A 14,771-nucleotide genomic window follows, 5' to 3' on the forward strand; every position below is an offset into this window, starting at 1 on the left:
GTGCCCTGATTTCTACGCCTGATGCAACGGCTTGTCTGTCCTGTGTTCATGTCATGAGCACGCTGCACTATGCACGCCCGCCCCATGCCGCTGGCACCTCCTCCGTTGCATTCCTCCGCACTGTACCTCGCCCTTTTGCCCATGCACCTGACTGTACACCTCCCGCCGTGCTGCCGCCTGTCACCGGTCTGCAGGTCACCACGCCCAGCAACATCGCCCTATCCACCACCACCACCTTCGCGCTGGGCCGCGTCAAGCACAGCGCTGTGCAAGGCGCGTCCTTCGGTCACGCCATGTATGGCCCGAACGGACACGCCGCGCTCCGCGCGCGCACGGAGACGGCGCGGTTCATCTTCATTGAGGAGTACGGCGTGCTGGGCCTGGCGCACTTTGCGGATGTGTGCACGCGCATGCAAGACGCAGCACGCCACCAGCGGCCCGACCCCACGCCGCTGGACCCCTTCTCGCTGCGCCACCTGCACCTCGCGCTCACGGGCGACCCCCGCCAACACGTGGCGCCCGGCGCCCTCGCCATGCTCGTGCACCACCCGCCGAAAGGCTCCGCCACCTCCCCTGTGGACACTCTGCGCGGCCATGGCCAGGACTTCCTGGCCACCTTCAAGCAGGTGTACTACCTGCAGCAGCAGCACCGCCGCGACGAGACGCAGGCGGGCGGCCTGGAGCTGGGCACTGTGGCGCACATGTTCGACGGCCTGGGCAAGGCAACACCGGAGCAGGTGTACGCGGCGGTGGAGCAGCTGAACCGCCGCGCGCTCACCGCGCAGGCACTGCAGCAGCTCCGCAATCCACACGTGGTGCTGCTGCGGCACAGCGTGCAGCTGTTCGTCAACCGGCGCCTTGCAGAGCGCCAGGCGGCAGCCGACGGCCAGCCCATCTACATCTGGCGCAGCCACGACCGCCTGCAGTCGTACGGCACGGTCCCACCAGCGCTGGCGGCGGAGCTGGAGTTCCTGCCGTGGAACAAGACCGCGCACACGCCCACCCTGGGCATGTTCTTCCGCGGCATGGAGTACGCGTTTGGAGACAGCAAGCTGCCTGGCCTGCACCGCTGCACCAACAACTCCGCGTTCGGCGTGACGCTGGTGCTGCATGACGACGAGCCGGAGCCCAGCATCGAGCCCGGCGTGCACGTGCTGCAGTACATGCCCAAGGGCATTGTGGTGCGGCCCGGCGGCCCGCCACTCGGCACCGTGTGCTCGCCAACCGCGGCCGGCGAGGACATCGTGCCCCGTGACTGCATTCTGGTGCCGCGGGAGACGCACAGCTTTGAGGTGCTGCACGAGGGTGTGATGGTGTCAGTCACGCGCACTGGCATCCCTCTGCTGGACGGCTACGCGGTCACCGACTACGCCGCTCAGGGCGCCAACTTCGGCAGTGCAGACTGGATCGCCCACCTCAACATTCCTCACGACGTCTTGCAGGCCGAGCACGGCCGCACACGCTCCGACAAACGCGCGGGCACCATGTCGCGCGCCTCCATCTTCGTCATCCTCACCCGCTTCCGTGACTGGGACTCCCTGCACCTGCTCGCACCCCTGTGGCAGTCCGGCGATGAGGAGGCCAAGCAGGCCGTGATGACCAAGTTCCTGCAGCTGGCAGCACGCGAGGAGGGCCTGGCGCGGGAGATTGAGCGCCTGCAGGCCCTCGCTGCGGAGCACCGGCAGGTGGTGGCGGCACAGCTGGAGGAGCTCAGGCGCCGCGCCGCTGCAGGCGCTCTCGCACGTGGGACCACCGCAATGGCGGCCGCCGCCGCCGCCATGGCCGCCGGCGTGCCCCAGCCGTTGCACACAGCTGCGTAGCCATCCGCTGCGTCACCACAACGCAGCCACCAATTGGCGTGGAGAGAGCACATGTGTACGTGCAAGCTAGGCATGTGCGGGTTTCCAGTTGGGGGTTTCCTGTTGCGGGTTTCCGGGTTGGTGTATTTCGGTTGATTTTGCATCGAGGTCTGTGTACTTTGCTTCGCAGGATTGTAGGATGATGCATACTTACTGCTCTTGGAACTGTGTGCATGCATTCTGTCTTTCACACTACCATGCATTTTGAACTGCACAAGGAACACTGCCTCTCCGCCTTCCTTATGTCCAAGTCCATTTTCCAATGATAGGACCATGTACGCCGTGATCAGTGGGTCTGTGTGTGATGGTCAGTGGTACCTTCATTCGCAGAGCGGCACCTTCAGACACCATGAAGTGCCAGGCCTTGGCCATGTACTCCCTGCCCAGATGCCAACATAACAGCCACCTAGGTGGCCGTGCTGATGCTATTGGGGCAGGCAAGCTACAGAACATGTTGCTGACTGACAATTGCACTGCGGCATTCAACCTTCGCCATCCCGTCCGCAACGCTCCTCCTCTACGCCTCCCTTGTAATTCTATTCTGCCATGCCTTCCTCCCGCCTCCTCAGCTGTCCATACCTGCTAAAGCTCTACCTAGCCCGCAGGCCAACGGCCTGCGCATCCCAGTGCTGATGGGATGGGGAGGGGCCTTGAAGGTTTGAACGATCCATGACACAACATGTGTGCGTTGCGTACACACAGGCCTGGCCAGCACGTGGCGCCTGGAATGGGCGCGGGCCGATGCAGCGCGCTCGGGTCACTCATGCGCGCCAGGAGGCAGGAGCGGGTGGTGCGAGCCACCCTGCACTGATGTCTGATGAGGACGCACGGTTTCGGACTAGCGGTGAGCAGTATGGGCAGGGGCGGTGGATTGGGGCCTGCGTGGCACGCACTGTAGGCCTTGCTGTCAGGATGGCGTTGGCTGATGCACGACACGCCTGCGCTTTCTCACTGCTGCTTAGCTGGTCATCAGCTAGCCTGCTCCCCTCCTCCCGCGTCTCGCTCACCTGCTTCCCCGCCTCACTCACCAGTCACCACCTCCGGCCCCGCCCGCCCCTCTTTCCTTTACACAGACAGGCGGCTGGCGCACCGGCTGTGTGTGTCTCTGTCTGCTGTGGTCCCGCGCACGGTCTGGCACCCCCGGCCGCCGGCCGCCAAGCCCAGGTGCGGCGCCGTACGGGCCAAAAGGGTGTGGTACAGATCGTCACTGAGGATTCGCACGTGGTCCCCCACCGTACTACTAATTCAGCCCATTCAAGCTTATCTTCCCAGTGCTGATGGGATGGGGAGGGGCCTTGAAGGTTTGAACGATCCATGACACAACATGTGTGCGTTGCGTACACACAGGCCTGGCCAGCACGTGGCGCCTGGAATGGGCGCGGGCCGATGCGGCGCGCTCGGGTCACTCATGCGCGCCAGGAGGCAGGAGCGGGTGGTGCGAGCCACCCTGCACTGATGAGGACGCACGGTTTCGGACTAGCGGTGAGCAGTATGGGCAGGGGCGGTGGATTGGGGCCTGCGTGGCACGCACTGTAGGCCTTGCTGTCACCCAAATAGATGGCGTTGCCTGACGCACGACCCGCTAGCTTGCGCTTCCTCGCTGCTGCTTAGCTGGTCATCAGCTAGCCTGCTCCCCTCCCCCGCGCCTCGCTCACCTGCTTCCCCGCCTCACTCACCAGTCACCACCTCCGGCCCCGCCCGCCCCTCTTTCCTTTACACAGACAGGCGGCTGGCGCACCGGCTGTGTGTGTCTCTGTCTGCTGTGGTCCCGCGCACGGTCTGGCACCCCCGGCCGCCGGCCGCCAAGCCCAGGTGCGGCGCCGTACGGGCCAAAAGGGTGTGGTACAGATCGTCACTGAGGATTCGCACGTGGTCCCCCACCGTACTACTAATTCAGCCCATTCAAGCTTATCTTCCCAGTGCTGATGGGATGGGGAGGGGCCTTGAAGGTTTGAACGATCCATGACACAACATGTGTGCGTTGCGTACACACAGGCCTGGCCAGCACGTGGCGCCTGGAATGGGCACGGGCCGATGCAGCGCGCTCGAGTCACTCATGCGCGCCAGGAGGCAGGAGCGGGTGGTGCGAGCCCTGCACTGATGTCTGATGAGGACGCACGGTTTCGGACTAGCGGTGAGCAGTATGGGCAGGGGCGGTGGATTGGGGCCTGCGTGGCACGCACTGTAGGCCTTGCTGTCACCCAAATAGATGGCGTTGCCTGACGCACGACCCGCTAGCTTGCGCTTCCTCGCTGCTGCTTAGCTGGTCATCAGCTAGCCTGCTCCCCTCCTCCCGCGCCTCGCTCACCTGCCTCCCCGCCTCACTCACCAGTCACCACCCCCGGCCCCCGCCCCTCTTTCCTTTACACAGACAGGCGGCTGGCGCACCGGCTGTGTGTGTCTCTGTCTGCTGTGGTCCCGCGCACGGTCTGGCACCCCCGGCCGCCGGCCGCCAAGCCCAGGTGCGGCGCCGTACGGGCCAAAAGGGTGTGGTACAGATCGTCACTGAGGATTCGCACGTGGTCCCCCACCGTACTACTAATTCAGCCCATTCAAGCTTATCTTCCCAGTGCTGATGGGATGGGGAGGGGCCTTGAAGGTTTGAACGATCCATGACACAACATGTGTGCGTTGCGTACACACAGGCCTGGCCAGCACGTGGCGCCTGGAATGGGCGCGGGCCGATGCAGCGCGCTCGGGTCACTCATGCGCGCCAGGAGGCAGGAGCGGGTGGTGCGAGCCACCCTGCACTGATGTCTGATGAGGACGCACGGTTTCGGACTAGCGGTGAGCAGTATGGGCAGGGGCGGTGGATTGGGGCCTGCGTGGCACGCACTGTAGGCCTTGCTGTCACCCAAATAGATGGCGTTGCCTGACGCACGACCCGCTAGCTTGCGCTTCCTCGCTGCTGCTTAGCTGGTCATCAGCTAGCCTGCTCCCCTCCTCCCGCGCCTCGCTCACCTGCTTCCCCGCCTCACTCACCAGTCACCACCTCCAGCCCCGCCCGCCCCTCTTTCCTTTACACAGACAGGCGGCTGGCGCACCGGCTGTGTGTGTCTCTGTCTGCTGTGGTCCCGTGCACGGTCCGGCACCCCCGGCCGCCGGCCGCCAAGCCCAGGTGCGGCGCCGTACGGGCCAAAAGGGTGTGGTACAGATCGTCACTGAGGATTCGCACGTGGTCCCCCACCGTACTACTAATTCAGCCCATTCAAGCTTATCTTCCCAGTGCTGATGGGATGGGGAGGGGCCTTGAAGGTTTGAACGATCCATGACACAACATGTGTGCGTTGCGTACACACAGGCCTGGCCAGCACGTGGCGCCTGGAATGGGCGCGGGCCGATGCAGCGCGCTCGGGTCACTCATGCGCGCCAGGAGGCAGGAGCGGGTGGTGCGAGCCACCCTGCACTGATGAGGACGCACGGTTTCGGACTAGCGGTGAGCAGTATGGGCAGGGGCGGTGGATTGGGGCCTGCGTGGCACGCACTGTAGGCCTTGCTGTCAGGATGGCGTTGGCTGATGCACGACACGCCTGCGCTTTCTCACTGCTGCTTAGCTGGTCATCAGCTAGCCTGCTCCCCTCCTCCCGCGTCTCGCTCACCTGCTTCCCCGCCTCACTCACCAGTCACCACCTCCGGCCCCGCCCGCCCCTCTTTCCTTTACACAGACAGGCGGCTGGCGCACCGGCTGTGTGTGTCTCTGTCTGCTGTGGTCCCGCGCACGGTCTGGCACCCCCGGCCGCCGGCCGCCAAGCCCAGGTGCGGCGCCGTACGGGCCAAAAGGGTGTGGTACAGATCGTCACTGAGGATTCGCACGTGGTCCCCCACCGTACTACTAATTCAGCCCATTCAAGCTTATCTTCCCAGTGCTGATGGGATGGGGAGGGGCCTTGAAGGTTTGAACGATCCATGACACAACATGTGTGCGTTGCGTACACACAGGCCTGGCCAGCACGTGGCGCCTGGAATGGGCGCGGGTCGATGCGGCGCGCTCGGGTCACTCATGCGCGCCAGGAGGCAGGAGCGGGTGGTGCGAGCCACCCTGCACTGATGAGGACGCACTGTTTCGGACTAGCGGTGAGCAGTATGGGCAGGGGCGGTGGATTGGGGCCTGCGTGGCACGCACTGTAGGCCTTGCTGTCACCCAAATAGATGGCGTTGCCTGACGCACGACCCGCTAGCTTGCGCTTCCTCGCTGCTGCTTAGCTGGTCATCAGCTAGCCTGCTCCCCTCCTCCCGCGCCTCGCTCACCTGCCTCCCCGCCTCACTCACCAGTCACCACCCCCGGCCCCGCCCGCCCCTCTTTCCTTTACACAGACAGGCGGCTGGCGCACCGGCTGTGTGTGTCTCTGTCTGCTGTGGTCCCGTGCACGGTCCGGCACCCCCGGCCGCCGGCCGCCAAGCCCAGGTGCGGCGCCGTACGGGCCAAAAGGGTGTGGTACAGATCGTCACTGAGGATTCGCACGTGGTCCCCCACCGTACTACTAATTCAGCCCATTCAAGCTTATCTTCCCAGTGGTAGAGCTTTAGCTCTACGCTCACCACACTGGTACCCTGGCCTGATCAGGCGCCGAGCCGGCCATATGCCAGCAGTTGGGATTCCCGGAATACGCAAGTATATGACCCCCGCCTTGGCGCCGATGAGCGCCACACACACACCCATCGGCAGCACAATTGGCGCAGCGGTCCCGACGTAGGAGTGGGCGGAATGCACGACACAGAGCGGAACGGTGGTGCCCCACAGGCGCGGCGGTTGACACCACTTTGGCCGGGAAGACCCTTGTTGCGCTCGTGTACACACGCCCACACGGGCCACACCACAACCACAATATATTTCCAAGAGGCGGAATATTGGGGAGGGCAGTAAGGTGGTGGTGCCAACCGCCGGCCCAGCTTGGCCGACTTCACCCCACCGCCGCACGCACGCATACGCCCGCCCGGGCCAACTAACAACGGGATATTTTCATACATAATTAGTAGAGTGCATAGCACTATGCAGCAGTATGCTACACATGAACAGCGAGCTGGCAGCTCGCTGTTAGGGGGATGTGGGCTAGGGGGGTAGCATGCACGCCAACACCGCTCACCCAACCTTAACACAAGCCGCCGCCCCCACCTCCCACGGAAACTGCCACGCCCACATTGCACGCCGCGCACACTACACGTACAGATATGCAGCACAAAGAAATGCGCGAGTGCAGATTGGGGATGGAGGGGGGGCATGCATAGCATGCATGGTATCCTCATGTACCCTAGCCCCTACCTGGGCCCCTACTACCTGCCTACCCCCGCCCCTTCCTGCCTACCCGCGCTTCCCGCCTGCATGCCTACCACTATGCTCTTGCAAGTATCACTTCAACAACATCCAATCATACATCCCACCGCTCATGTTCACGGCGCGGCAATCGCGCCACCACAGACCGCACACAGGACCCTGGAAGATGAGCAGGCACCAGCATCACGCTCGCTAATGCAATACGCCTTCCTGCCAAACCGTCGACACGCACACATTTTATATATTACGTAGTTTGTATATTTCATAAACTTCAATTAACAAATTAAGTTACAAGCTGACACGACCCACCAACGGGACTCAAACTTGAACTGCGCCATTCGTCCGCCAATTCCTGTTCGGCAAATTCCATTCACACTCGCGAAGCTTACAATAAACATGTGAGATGCCTCGGACATCTAAAAGTGGGCCCGCGCCCAAAAAACACAAAGTTGAACACGCCCACTACGATAAGCCACAGCTAGCTCGGTGCCTTCAAACTATATTGCGGCATCATGGGCTTGCATGGTGGGGCCACTGGATGGACCTGGCGCGCGAGCTGTGGCTCATGCCCGGCATCGCGCAACATTACAACAGCCCGCAACATATCGCTGACTGGCTTTCACGGCAGAGCAAACCAGGCAGCGGATTCGAGGACATGGTGCTGTCGCCGCTGCTGGCAGAGGAGCAGGCGCAGGCGCGTGCCAAACCCGCTGACCCCCACCTCGGCGGCCTACCCGGCGCGGCAGGTGTCAGCGCCGGCGCAACAACCAGCACAGGTGCCGGAGCTGCAGGTGAGCGTTTGCATGGGACACTACAATTACAGGACCTTATCTGCATCATGTGCCTCGGATTTGACTGTTAATGCTTGCGTGGATGCTGTTTGTGCTTGACCAATACTTGCTGCCAACTCACAACCAACTGTCAATGCCCATCCCGCAGATGTGCACATTACGGACGACCAGATGCTCATTGCGCTGGCCGACATCCTGCAGCACAGCGTGTGCGTGTGGGGCGAGTGGACCAGCCTGGCAGATGCCCTGCTCCCTTACTTCAGCAACAGCACTGTGTCAGATGAACAGCTACACAGCATTCTGTACAAGTACTTGCACCACCATCACATACGGTTGGAGGTGCAGCTGCAGGACCAGGGCATCAGCACCGGCAACGTGCTGGAGGCAGTAGCAGCAGCACTGCGGGACGTTCTGGCACACCACCCACACCTCTGGGGCCACTGGAAGGTGCTGGCGGCGGTGTTGTTGGACACGGGCACGCTGCCCACCTTCCTCACGGCCAGATCGCTGTGCACCGTGCTGGAAGAGCACAATGGCATCCTGCAGCGCATCTTGCTAGAGCAGCAGGTGCCACACAAACGTGAGTGGGTACTAGTTGCTTTTGCTCCAAAGCAGTAGCTGTACTGAAAGCATTATGCCTGCACACACAACACCTAAAATCCTCATGTGCGCATTTATAACTGCCTGTGCTTCCCTTGTCAGCATTTCCTATCCTGTACGCCATGCCTTTCTACATGCTGTGCCTCAGATGCTTACATTCCCTGTATTTGCACGTGCGTGCAGGCTCACGCCAGCGCTCAGGCAGCGCAGCGGGCGGTGGTGAAGGTGAGCAGCATGACGGCGGTGACAGCAGCAGTGATGATGAGGGGCTGGGCGGAGGCGAGCACCGCTGGTATGACACTGGCGGTGGCGGGGGCGGCGGCGGCGGTGACAGCAGCGGCGAGGACGAGGACGAGCTGGATGCCGCCGCTGCCGCTCATGATCCCGCTGCCATAGACCGCGGCGTTCAGGACTGCCTGGACAGAACAGTGCGGCTCATGGCGCTGGACCTGCCAGCTGGCAAGTACCGGGCCAGTCAACAGACGTGGGGCGTGGCGGATGACGAGGCCGTGGCGGCGCGCTTTCGGGAGTCGCTGCATGCAAACGCGCGGCTCCAGGAGCGTGTGTGCTGCGTGTGCGCGGTGCGCTGCACAGCCGACGAGATGCACCCCCAGTCGCCGTTCAGCTTCAGCAGCATGCAGCAGCGCCTCGAGCCCCTGCGCACCGACCTGCCAGTGACGGAGCGCATTCCCCGCAACGGCAGCACGCGCTGGACGCACGCCGGCGTCGAGTACCACCTCCAGCCTCACGCCATCCAGGCAGCCGGCAGCGGCGCCGCAGCAGGAGCAGCAGGAGCAGCAGCAACGCCCCTGCTGCCCATCTGCCGCAGCTGCTACAAGTCCCTGGACACCAACAGCGACGACGTCAACCGCCTGGTGCCGCGCCTGGCGCTCGCACGCTGCGACGTGGGCCTGCCGCCGCCCTGGTACGAGGAGCTGACGCTGGCGGAGCAGCTGCTGATCTGCACGTGGCGGCCCGTGCGCCACCTCGTGTCGCTGTGCAACCCGGCGTTCTTCCACACCGCCACGGACCAGCGGCACAAAGCCCTGCACGGGCACTGCGTCGCGTTTGCGCAGCCGGGCCTGGGCGCACTGGCGGCGGCGTTCCCGCTGCCGCTGGACGAGCTGCCCAACTACATTCACGTCGTGCTCGTAGGCTATGCAGCAACAGACGAGCAGGCCAGGGCGCAGGCGGAGGCGATGGCGCAGAAGGGCTGCCCGGCGCTGCGTGTGAACGCACGCAAGGTCCTGACTGTCGTGGCGCGGCTCATTGAGCTCATGTCGCGCCTCAAAGAGGAGTGGCGCCGGACCGTGCACGATGGCGCCCTGGCAGAGCTGGAGGTGCTGGCGGCGCAGCAGCATGACCGGGTGCCAGACGTGCTGCTGCGTGCTGCCACGTTCCTGCCCAACGACCTGCGCAGCGTGGCGGTGCTGCGCGCCATGTACCGCGACCCAGTCGGCTATGCGCAGCAGACGTACGACACGCCGCCGGCGTACACACATGAGCAGCTGCTGGAGCTGCTGCCCGACAACACAGCGCAGGTCAGCCTGGTGGAGTCGGTGCTGCACGCCATGCGCCGGCACGAGCAGTGGGCCACGCAGCGCGCGCTGGCTGCCGCCGCCGAGGAGGACCTGTTCAGGGCGGCCATACGGGAGGCAGAAGCCAAGAGCGCCAGCGGCAGCGCCGGCGGCGGCGGGCGTGCACCAGCAGCAGCTGCACATCCTGGCGGCAGTGCAACTCTAGCAGCCCCCGATGCTGGTGGCGCCGCTGGGCCATCTGCACCAGCTGCTGCTGCCGGCGGTACCGGAGGCGCTGACACTGCTGCCGCCGCTGCCTTCACTGGCACGGACGCGGACCTGGCAGCCCGGGCTGTGGACGTGGAAGACCGGATCGAGGAGCTGCTCCGCAATGTTGAGGTGAGTGCGTGTGTTGCATGCTTGTGCTAGAACCAGCGGCTCCACTACTGCATTGCTCCCACGCGGATATCACATGTCAGTCGGTACCCGCACTCCAGCACGTGCGCCTGCGTTCCATAGCTTGCCATTCGCGGGCATGCCTTACTTTGCTCCAGCATATCCCTAATAACCCAACGGTACAGCACGTCCAGCCGCGCCCCGAACACAGCCTGAAACCATATACAGCTGCGTGGATTTCCTTGTCCCTGTTCATAGACCTGGTATCTTTGCCACCCCCTCCTCAGGCCCCGGCGGTGAGCGTGACGGGTGGCGCAGCAGCAGGAGCCGTTGTCAACGCACCGGCCGGTGCACCGCAGCAGCCGGCGCCACCAGCGCTGCCACAGCCACGCACTCACGAGACGCCCGGCCGCAGTGCATACAGCACCGTGCAGCGTGCCACAGCCATCGACCAGGGCGTGGTCGTGCAGGCCCTGCAGACGCTGCTGCGCTCCACGCTGCTGGGCGCCACGGTGCACCGCCTCCTGAGCCGGAACCAGTGGAAGGCGCTGAACACCTACCTGGTCGACCTGGTCTTCCCGCAGCCGCCAGCCGACCTTCCCGCTGCACAGCACGCCGACTGGCGCCAGCAGAAACAGGCGCAGCTCCACCGGTACCTGTGCAAGGCCAAGGACAAGCCGTGGAGGGCGCAGCTGCTGCAGGACTACGATCAAGCACAGCTACAGAAGCAGGCCGAGCGCCAGCACCGCAGCCAGCTAGCGGAACAGCGCCACACGGACACTGCCGCTCGTGAGGCCGCGTTGGACGCTGCCCGCACAACCGCAGCACCGCCAGCGGCCACCCCAGGCGACGAGGACAGCGGAGGCAGTGCTGGCGGCGCCGCTGAAACCGCTGCCACCGCTGTGCAGCACGGGGCGCCTGGTGTCAGTGCTGGTCCACCGCTCGCTGCCGGAGTGGGCGGCGGCACGCCGCCGCCGCATGATGGGGGCGCTGATGTGTCCGGCGGTGATGACAGCACGCAACCTGCCGCCACCGCCGGTACCGGTGCCCCTGCTGCTCCCGCTGCTGGTGCTGCTGCTGCTGGTGGCGCACCCAGTGCGCACGGCACCGGTGCAACCACCACTCCAGCCACAGCAGCGCAGCAGACTGCGGAGGACCTATCCATGGGCTCGCTGTTCAACACCATGACCCTCATCTGCAACCTGGCGCCGGAGATTGATCCGCTATGGGCGCGCAACGCAGCCGCGCAGAGCAGCGACACGCCCACGCTGGTGGGCCATATCAGCCGCGGAGAGCACTTGGTGGTGCCACACGCGCTGCTGCCGCAAGTGGACTACAGCCAGACGTACTGGTTCTTCACGCACCCGGAGGCATTCCCCAACGCGACCGGCTTCCGGCCCAAGGGCATGACGGAGGAGACGTGGGTGCAGCTGCTGCTGCGCCGCTACCGGCCGCCCGGCTTTACGGAGCTGCCGCTCTTGACGGCGGACCTGATCAACGTGCTGCAGCGGCACCAGGTCAACCGCTGGACGGACATCAAGCTGCGCATGACGCCGCAGATGCTGCAGCGTGTGGGCCGCATGGACCGGCAGGTGTTGGTGGACGTGTTGGACGCGCTGAAGGCGGGCAAGACCGGGCGCGCGCTGGACCTGGCGATGGAAGGCAAGGGCGACGACGTGAAGGACCTGGTCAAGTGCTTCAAGTTCGTGTCGAGCCACGTCATTGGCTCGCCGTACACGATGCGCTCGCTGCGCAGCAAGCACCTGGGCGGCAGCTGGCTCACCTTCGGGCCTTGCACCATGAGCGTCACCTTCAACCCGGCGCCGCAGCACTGCCAGCTGGTGTTCGAGCTGATGGGCCGCAGCTACACGTTCGACCTGGACGGCGCGCCCAACCGCGCCGCCACCAACCCGGACGGCTCACCCAACCTCCACCGCCAGCTGCCGCGGCCAGACCGCATGCGGCTCATCGCCTCCCACCCCGGCGCCTGCGCCGACTTCTTCCAGACGTTCGTGCGCGGCTTTGCGGATATCTTCCTGGGCTGGCCTGTGGGCGCGGCGGAGCAGCAAGACCCGGACTGCATGCTTGGCCACGTGAGCTGCTGGTTCGCCAAGGCGGAGAACACGCAAGCTGGCGACCTGCACGCGCATTGGTGCGTGTGGCAGCCGGCGCTGGACATTGAGCGTGTGCGCACGCAGCTGGAGCACCCCGACTCGAAGGCGCGGCTGTTCGACTTCCTGGAGAGCGTGCAGCGGCAGTGGCTGCCGGACCCCGCCATGGTGTGCCCCGAGCTGGGCATCGTGGCGAAGGACCCCACGCTGACTCCCGCGGTTGAGGTGCACGCGCGCGGCAGCGCCGACCTGGCGATGGAGTATCAGCCCGTGCTCACCGACCGCTGGCGCTGGCAGCGGACTGTCGGCGAGGCCATCTGCGAGCGCCTCAACCACCAGCACTCCTTCACCTGCGCCAAGTGCGGCGGCAAGGCCACGCACTGCAACTGCCGGCTGCGCATGCCGCGGCCGGTGTTCGCGCACACCACCGCCTACCTGACGGGCATCGTGCGCCTGCAGCGCTGCGGCCCCATGATCGTGCCCCACCTCACGCCGCTCGTCATGGCGCAGCCCTGCAACAACATGGCGTTCACCACATTGGAGTGCAGCCGGTGGGCGCGCGAGGTGATCCTGTTCGCGGCGGCCAACCCCGACGCGCCGGCGTCCGACCCGCACTTCCAGCCGCCTGACCTGGCCGAGGTGAGAGGTCCATGTGCGCGCGCCCTGCCTGTCCGTGCCTGCCCCCGCACAGCCCTGTCACGACTCCTGTCAGCTGCCGCCTGTGTGCACGCGCACCCGTCTTCATGCCCACACGTGCCTGCTGCCGCTCCCTCTCTGCATGCTGACCTCCCCTGCCCCTCTCTTCCATGCCCATCTCACCCCTCAGATTGCCGCGGACGTCGCCGAGTACGCCATCGCCTACGCCACCAAAGCGGAGGGCGTGGACGCCAGCACCGTCGCCACCGACAAGCTGTGGCGCACCAGCCAGGAAGTGGAGGAGCAGCGCGAGCAGCTGCGGCGGCACAAAGAGCAGCACGGACAGCCGCAGCCGCCGCCGGACCCTGCTGCCAGCCGCGGCAAGTTCCTGGTGGCGCGTTGCGCCAACGCCGCGCAGGGTGCACAGACGCTGCCGCTGACCATGGCCACGCACCTGGCGTCGGGCGGCAGCTACGCCACGGAGTCGCACACCTACCGCCTGCACGACATGCGGCTCTACACGCGCCGCCTGCAGGAGGAAGTTGGCACCTTGCCCAACGACCCCTACCTGCTCGTCACACCAGAGATCATCGTGCCAGACGAGACCCCTGCTGCGCCTGCTGCAGCCACGCAGCGCGCTCAGTCCAGCGGTGGTGACGATGATGGTGAGGACCTGGAGGAGGCGGAGGACATGGAGCAGGAGGATGAGGGTGAGGACCTGGGCGGTGGCACCGGCGCGTACGGCACCGGCGCATATGGGTCGCAGGACGAGGAGGCAGACACAGACGAGGAGGAGCGCAGCAGCCAGCAGCATGCACCTCACCGCCACACACCGCGCCGCCGCCAGCGCAGTGAGCGCAGTCCATCCCCACATCAATCCCCGCTGCGTGACGACGAGCTGCAAGAGGCGGCGGTGCACATGGACCAGGTGGGCGGCACTCCCTTCGACTTCCTGCACCGCCGCGCCGCTGCCGGTCGCCGCGAGGAGGGAGCTGCTGGCGGCAGCACCGCCGGCAGCGGCAGTGGCGGCGATGTGAGCGATGATGGTGGCAGCGGCGGCGGCGGCGGCGGCGGCGGTGGTGGTGGCGGTGGCCAGGCGCTGCACCCCAACACCGTGGTGGACGACTATGTGTGGCGCGGCGAGCAGCTGCTTCCCCTGTCACCTGTGCTGGTCACCATGTGGTACTCTAAGGTGGGTGCCACTGCGACCGCCACCAAAATGCACTCACTTGCTTGCGGGCCCATCTGTACGCCAGTGCCCTTGCCTTCCCCGCACTCCACATGCCGCACTCCAACACCTTCGCCCACCTGCCAGCCTCACACGCCACTTCACCTCCTGCATGTTACCCACCCGTATGACCCCTTGTCTTCCCCGTCCACAGAAGCCCATGACCATGAAGATGGAGGAGGATGCTGCGTATGACGACGCCGTGGCGGAAGCGGCGGCGCAGCTGGCCAGCGGCAGCACCGCCGCGCCACCGCCCCGCCGCTGTACCGCGATCCGCCTGGACCCGGCGCATCCACAGTACAGGACGCACCGCTGGCAGCGGCACCGGCGGCCGGTGATCATCCAGCCCATCAGTGAGCCA

The 14,771-nt window shown here is 65.2% G+C and overlaps 2 protein-coding genes across 4 annotated transcripts in view; both read left to right on the plus strand.

The window, feature by feature from the left end:
- CHLRE_08g384285v5 (uncharacterized protein) overlaps window positions 1-2,402 on the plus strand; it is a 38,244-nt gene extending 35,842 nt beyond the window's left edge. For both annotated transcript variants that reach the window (XM_043065337.1, XM_043065338.1), the window contains exon 6: window positions 195-2,402. In XM_043065337.1, the coding sequence (XP_042922339.1) occupies window positions 195-1,820 (1,626 nt within the window). In that variant the 3' untranslated portion in view covers window positions 1,821-2,402. The remainder of the gene's footprint in view (window positions 1-194) is intronic.
- A 46-nt stretch (window positions 2,403-2,448) lies between these two features.
- Window positions 2,449-14,771, plus strand: part of CHLRE_08g384320v5 (uncharacterized protein) — an 18,682-nt gene continuing 6,359 nt past the window's right edge. Inside the window, exons 1-14 of one of the 2 annotated variants that reach the window (XM_043065339.1) lie at window positions 2,449-2,703; window positions 2,933-3,023; window positions 3,581-3,671; window positions 3,855-3,993; window positions 4,891-4,977; window positions 5,161-5,295; window positions 5,799-5,933; window positions 6,174-6,264; window positions 7,726-7,922; window positions 8,071-8,502; window positions 8,706-10,438; window positions 10,723-13,185; window positions 13,373-14,374; window positions 14,565-14,744. In XM_043065339.1, the coding sequence (XP_042922341.1) occupies window positions 2,601-2,703; window positions 2,933-3,023; window positions 3,581-3,671; window positions 3,855-3,993; window positions 4,891-4,977; window positions 5,161-5,295; window positions 5,799-5,933; window positions 6,174-6,264; window positions 7,726-7,922; window positions 8,071-8,502; window positions 8,706-10,438; window positions 10,723-13,185; window positions 13,373-14,374; window positions 14,565-14,744 (6,879 nt within the window). In that variant the 5' untranslated portion in view covers window positions 2,449-2,600. The remainder of the gene's footprint in view (window positions 2,704-2,932; window positions 3,024-3,580; window positions 3,672-3,854; window positions 3,994-4,890; window positions 4,978-5,160; window positions 5,296-5,798; window positions 5,934-6,173; window positions 6,265-7,725; window positions 7,923-8,070; window positions 8,503-8,705; window positions 10,439-10,722; window positions 13,186-13,372; window positions 14,375-14,564; window positions 14,745-14,771) is intronic. The other variant, XM_043065340.1, reaches the window with a different exon arrangement.

Source organism: Chlamydomonas reinhardtii, chromosome 8 (assembly GCF_000002595.2).
Source record: "Chlamydomonas reinhardtii strain CC-503 cw92 mt+ chromosome 8, whole genome shotgun sequence".
NCBI classification, from domain to species: domain Eukaryota; kingdom Viridiplantae; phylum Chlorophyta; class Chlorophyceae; order Chlamydomonadales; family Chlamydomonadaceae; genus Chlamydomonas; species Chlamydomonas reinhardtii.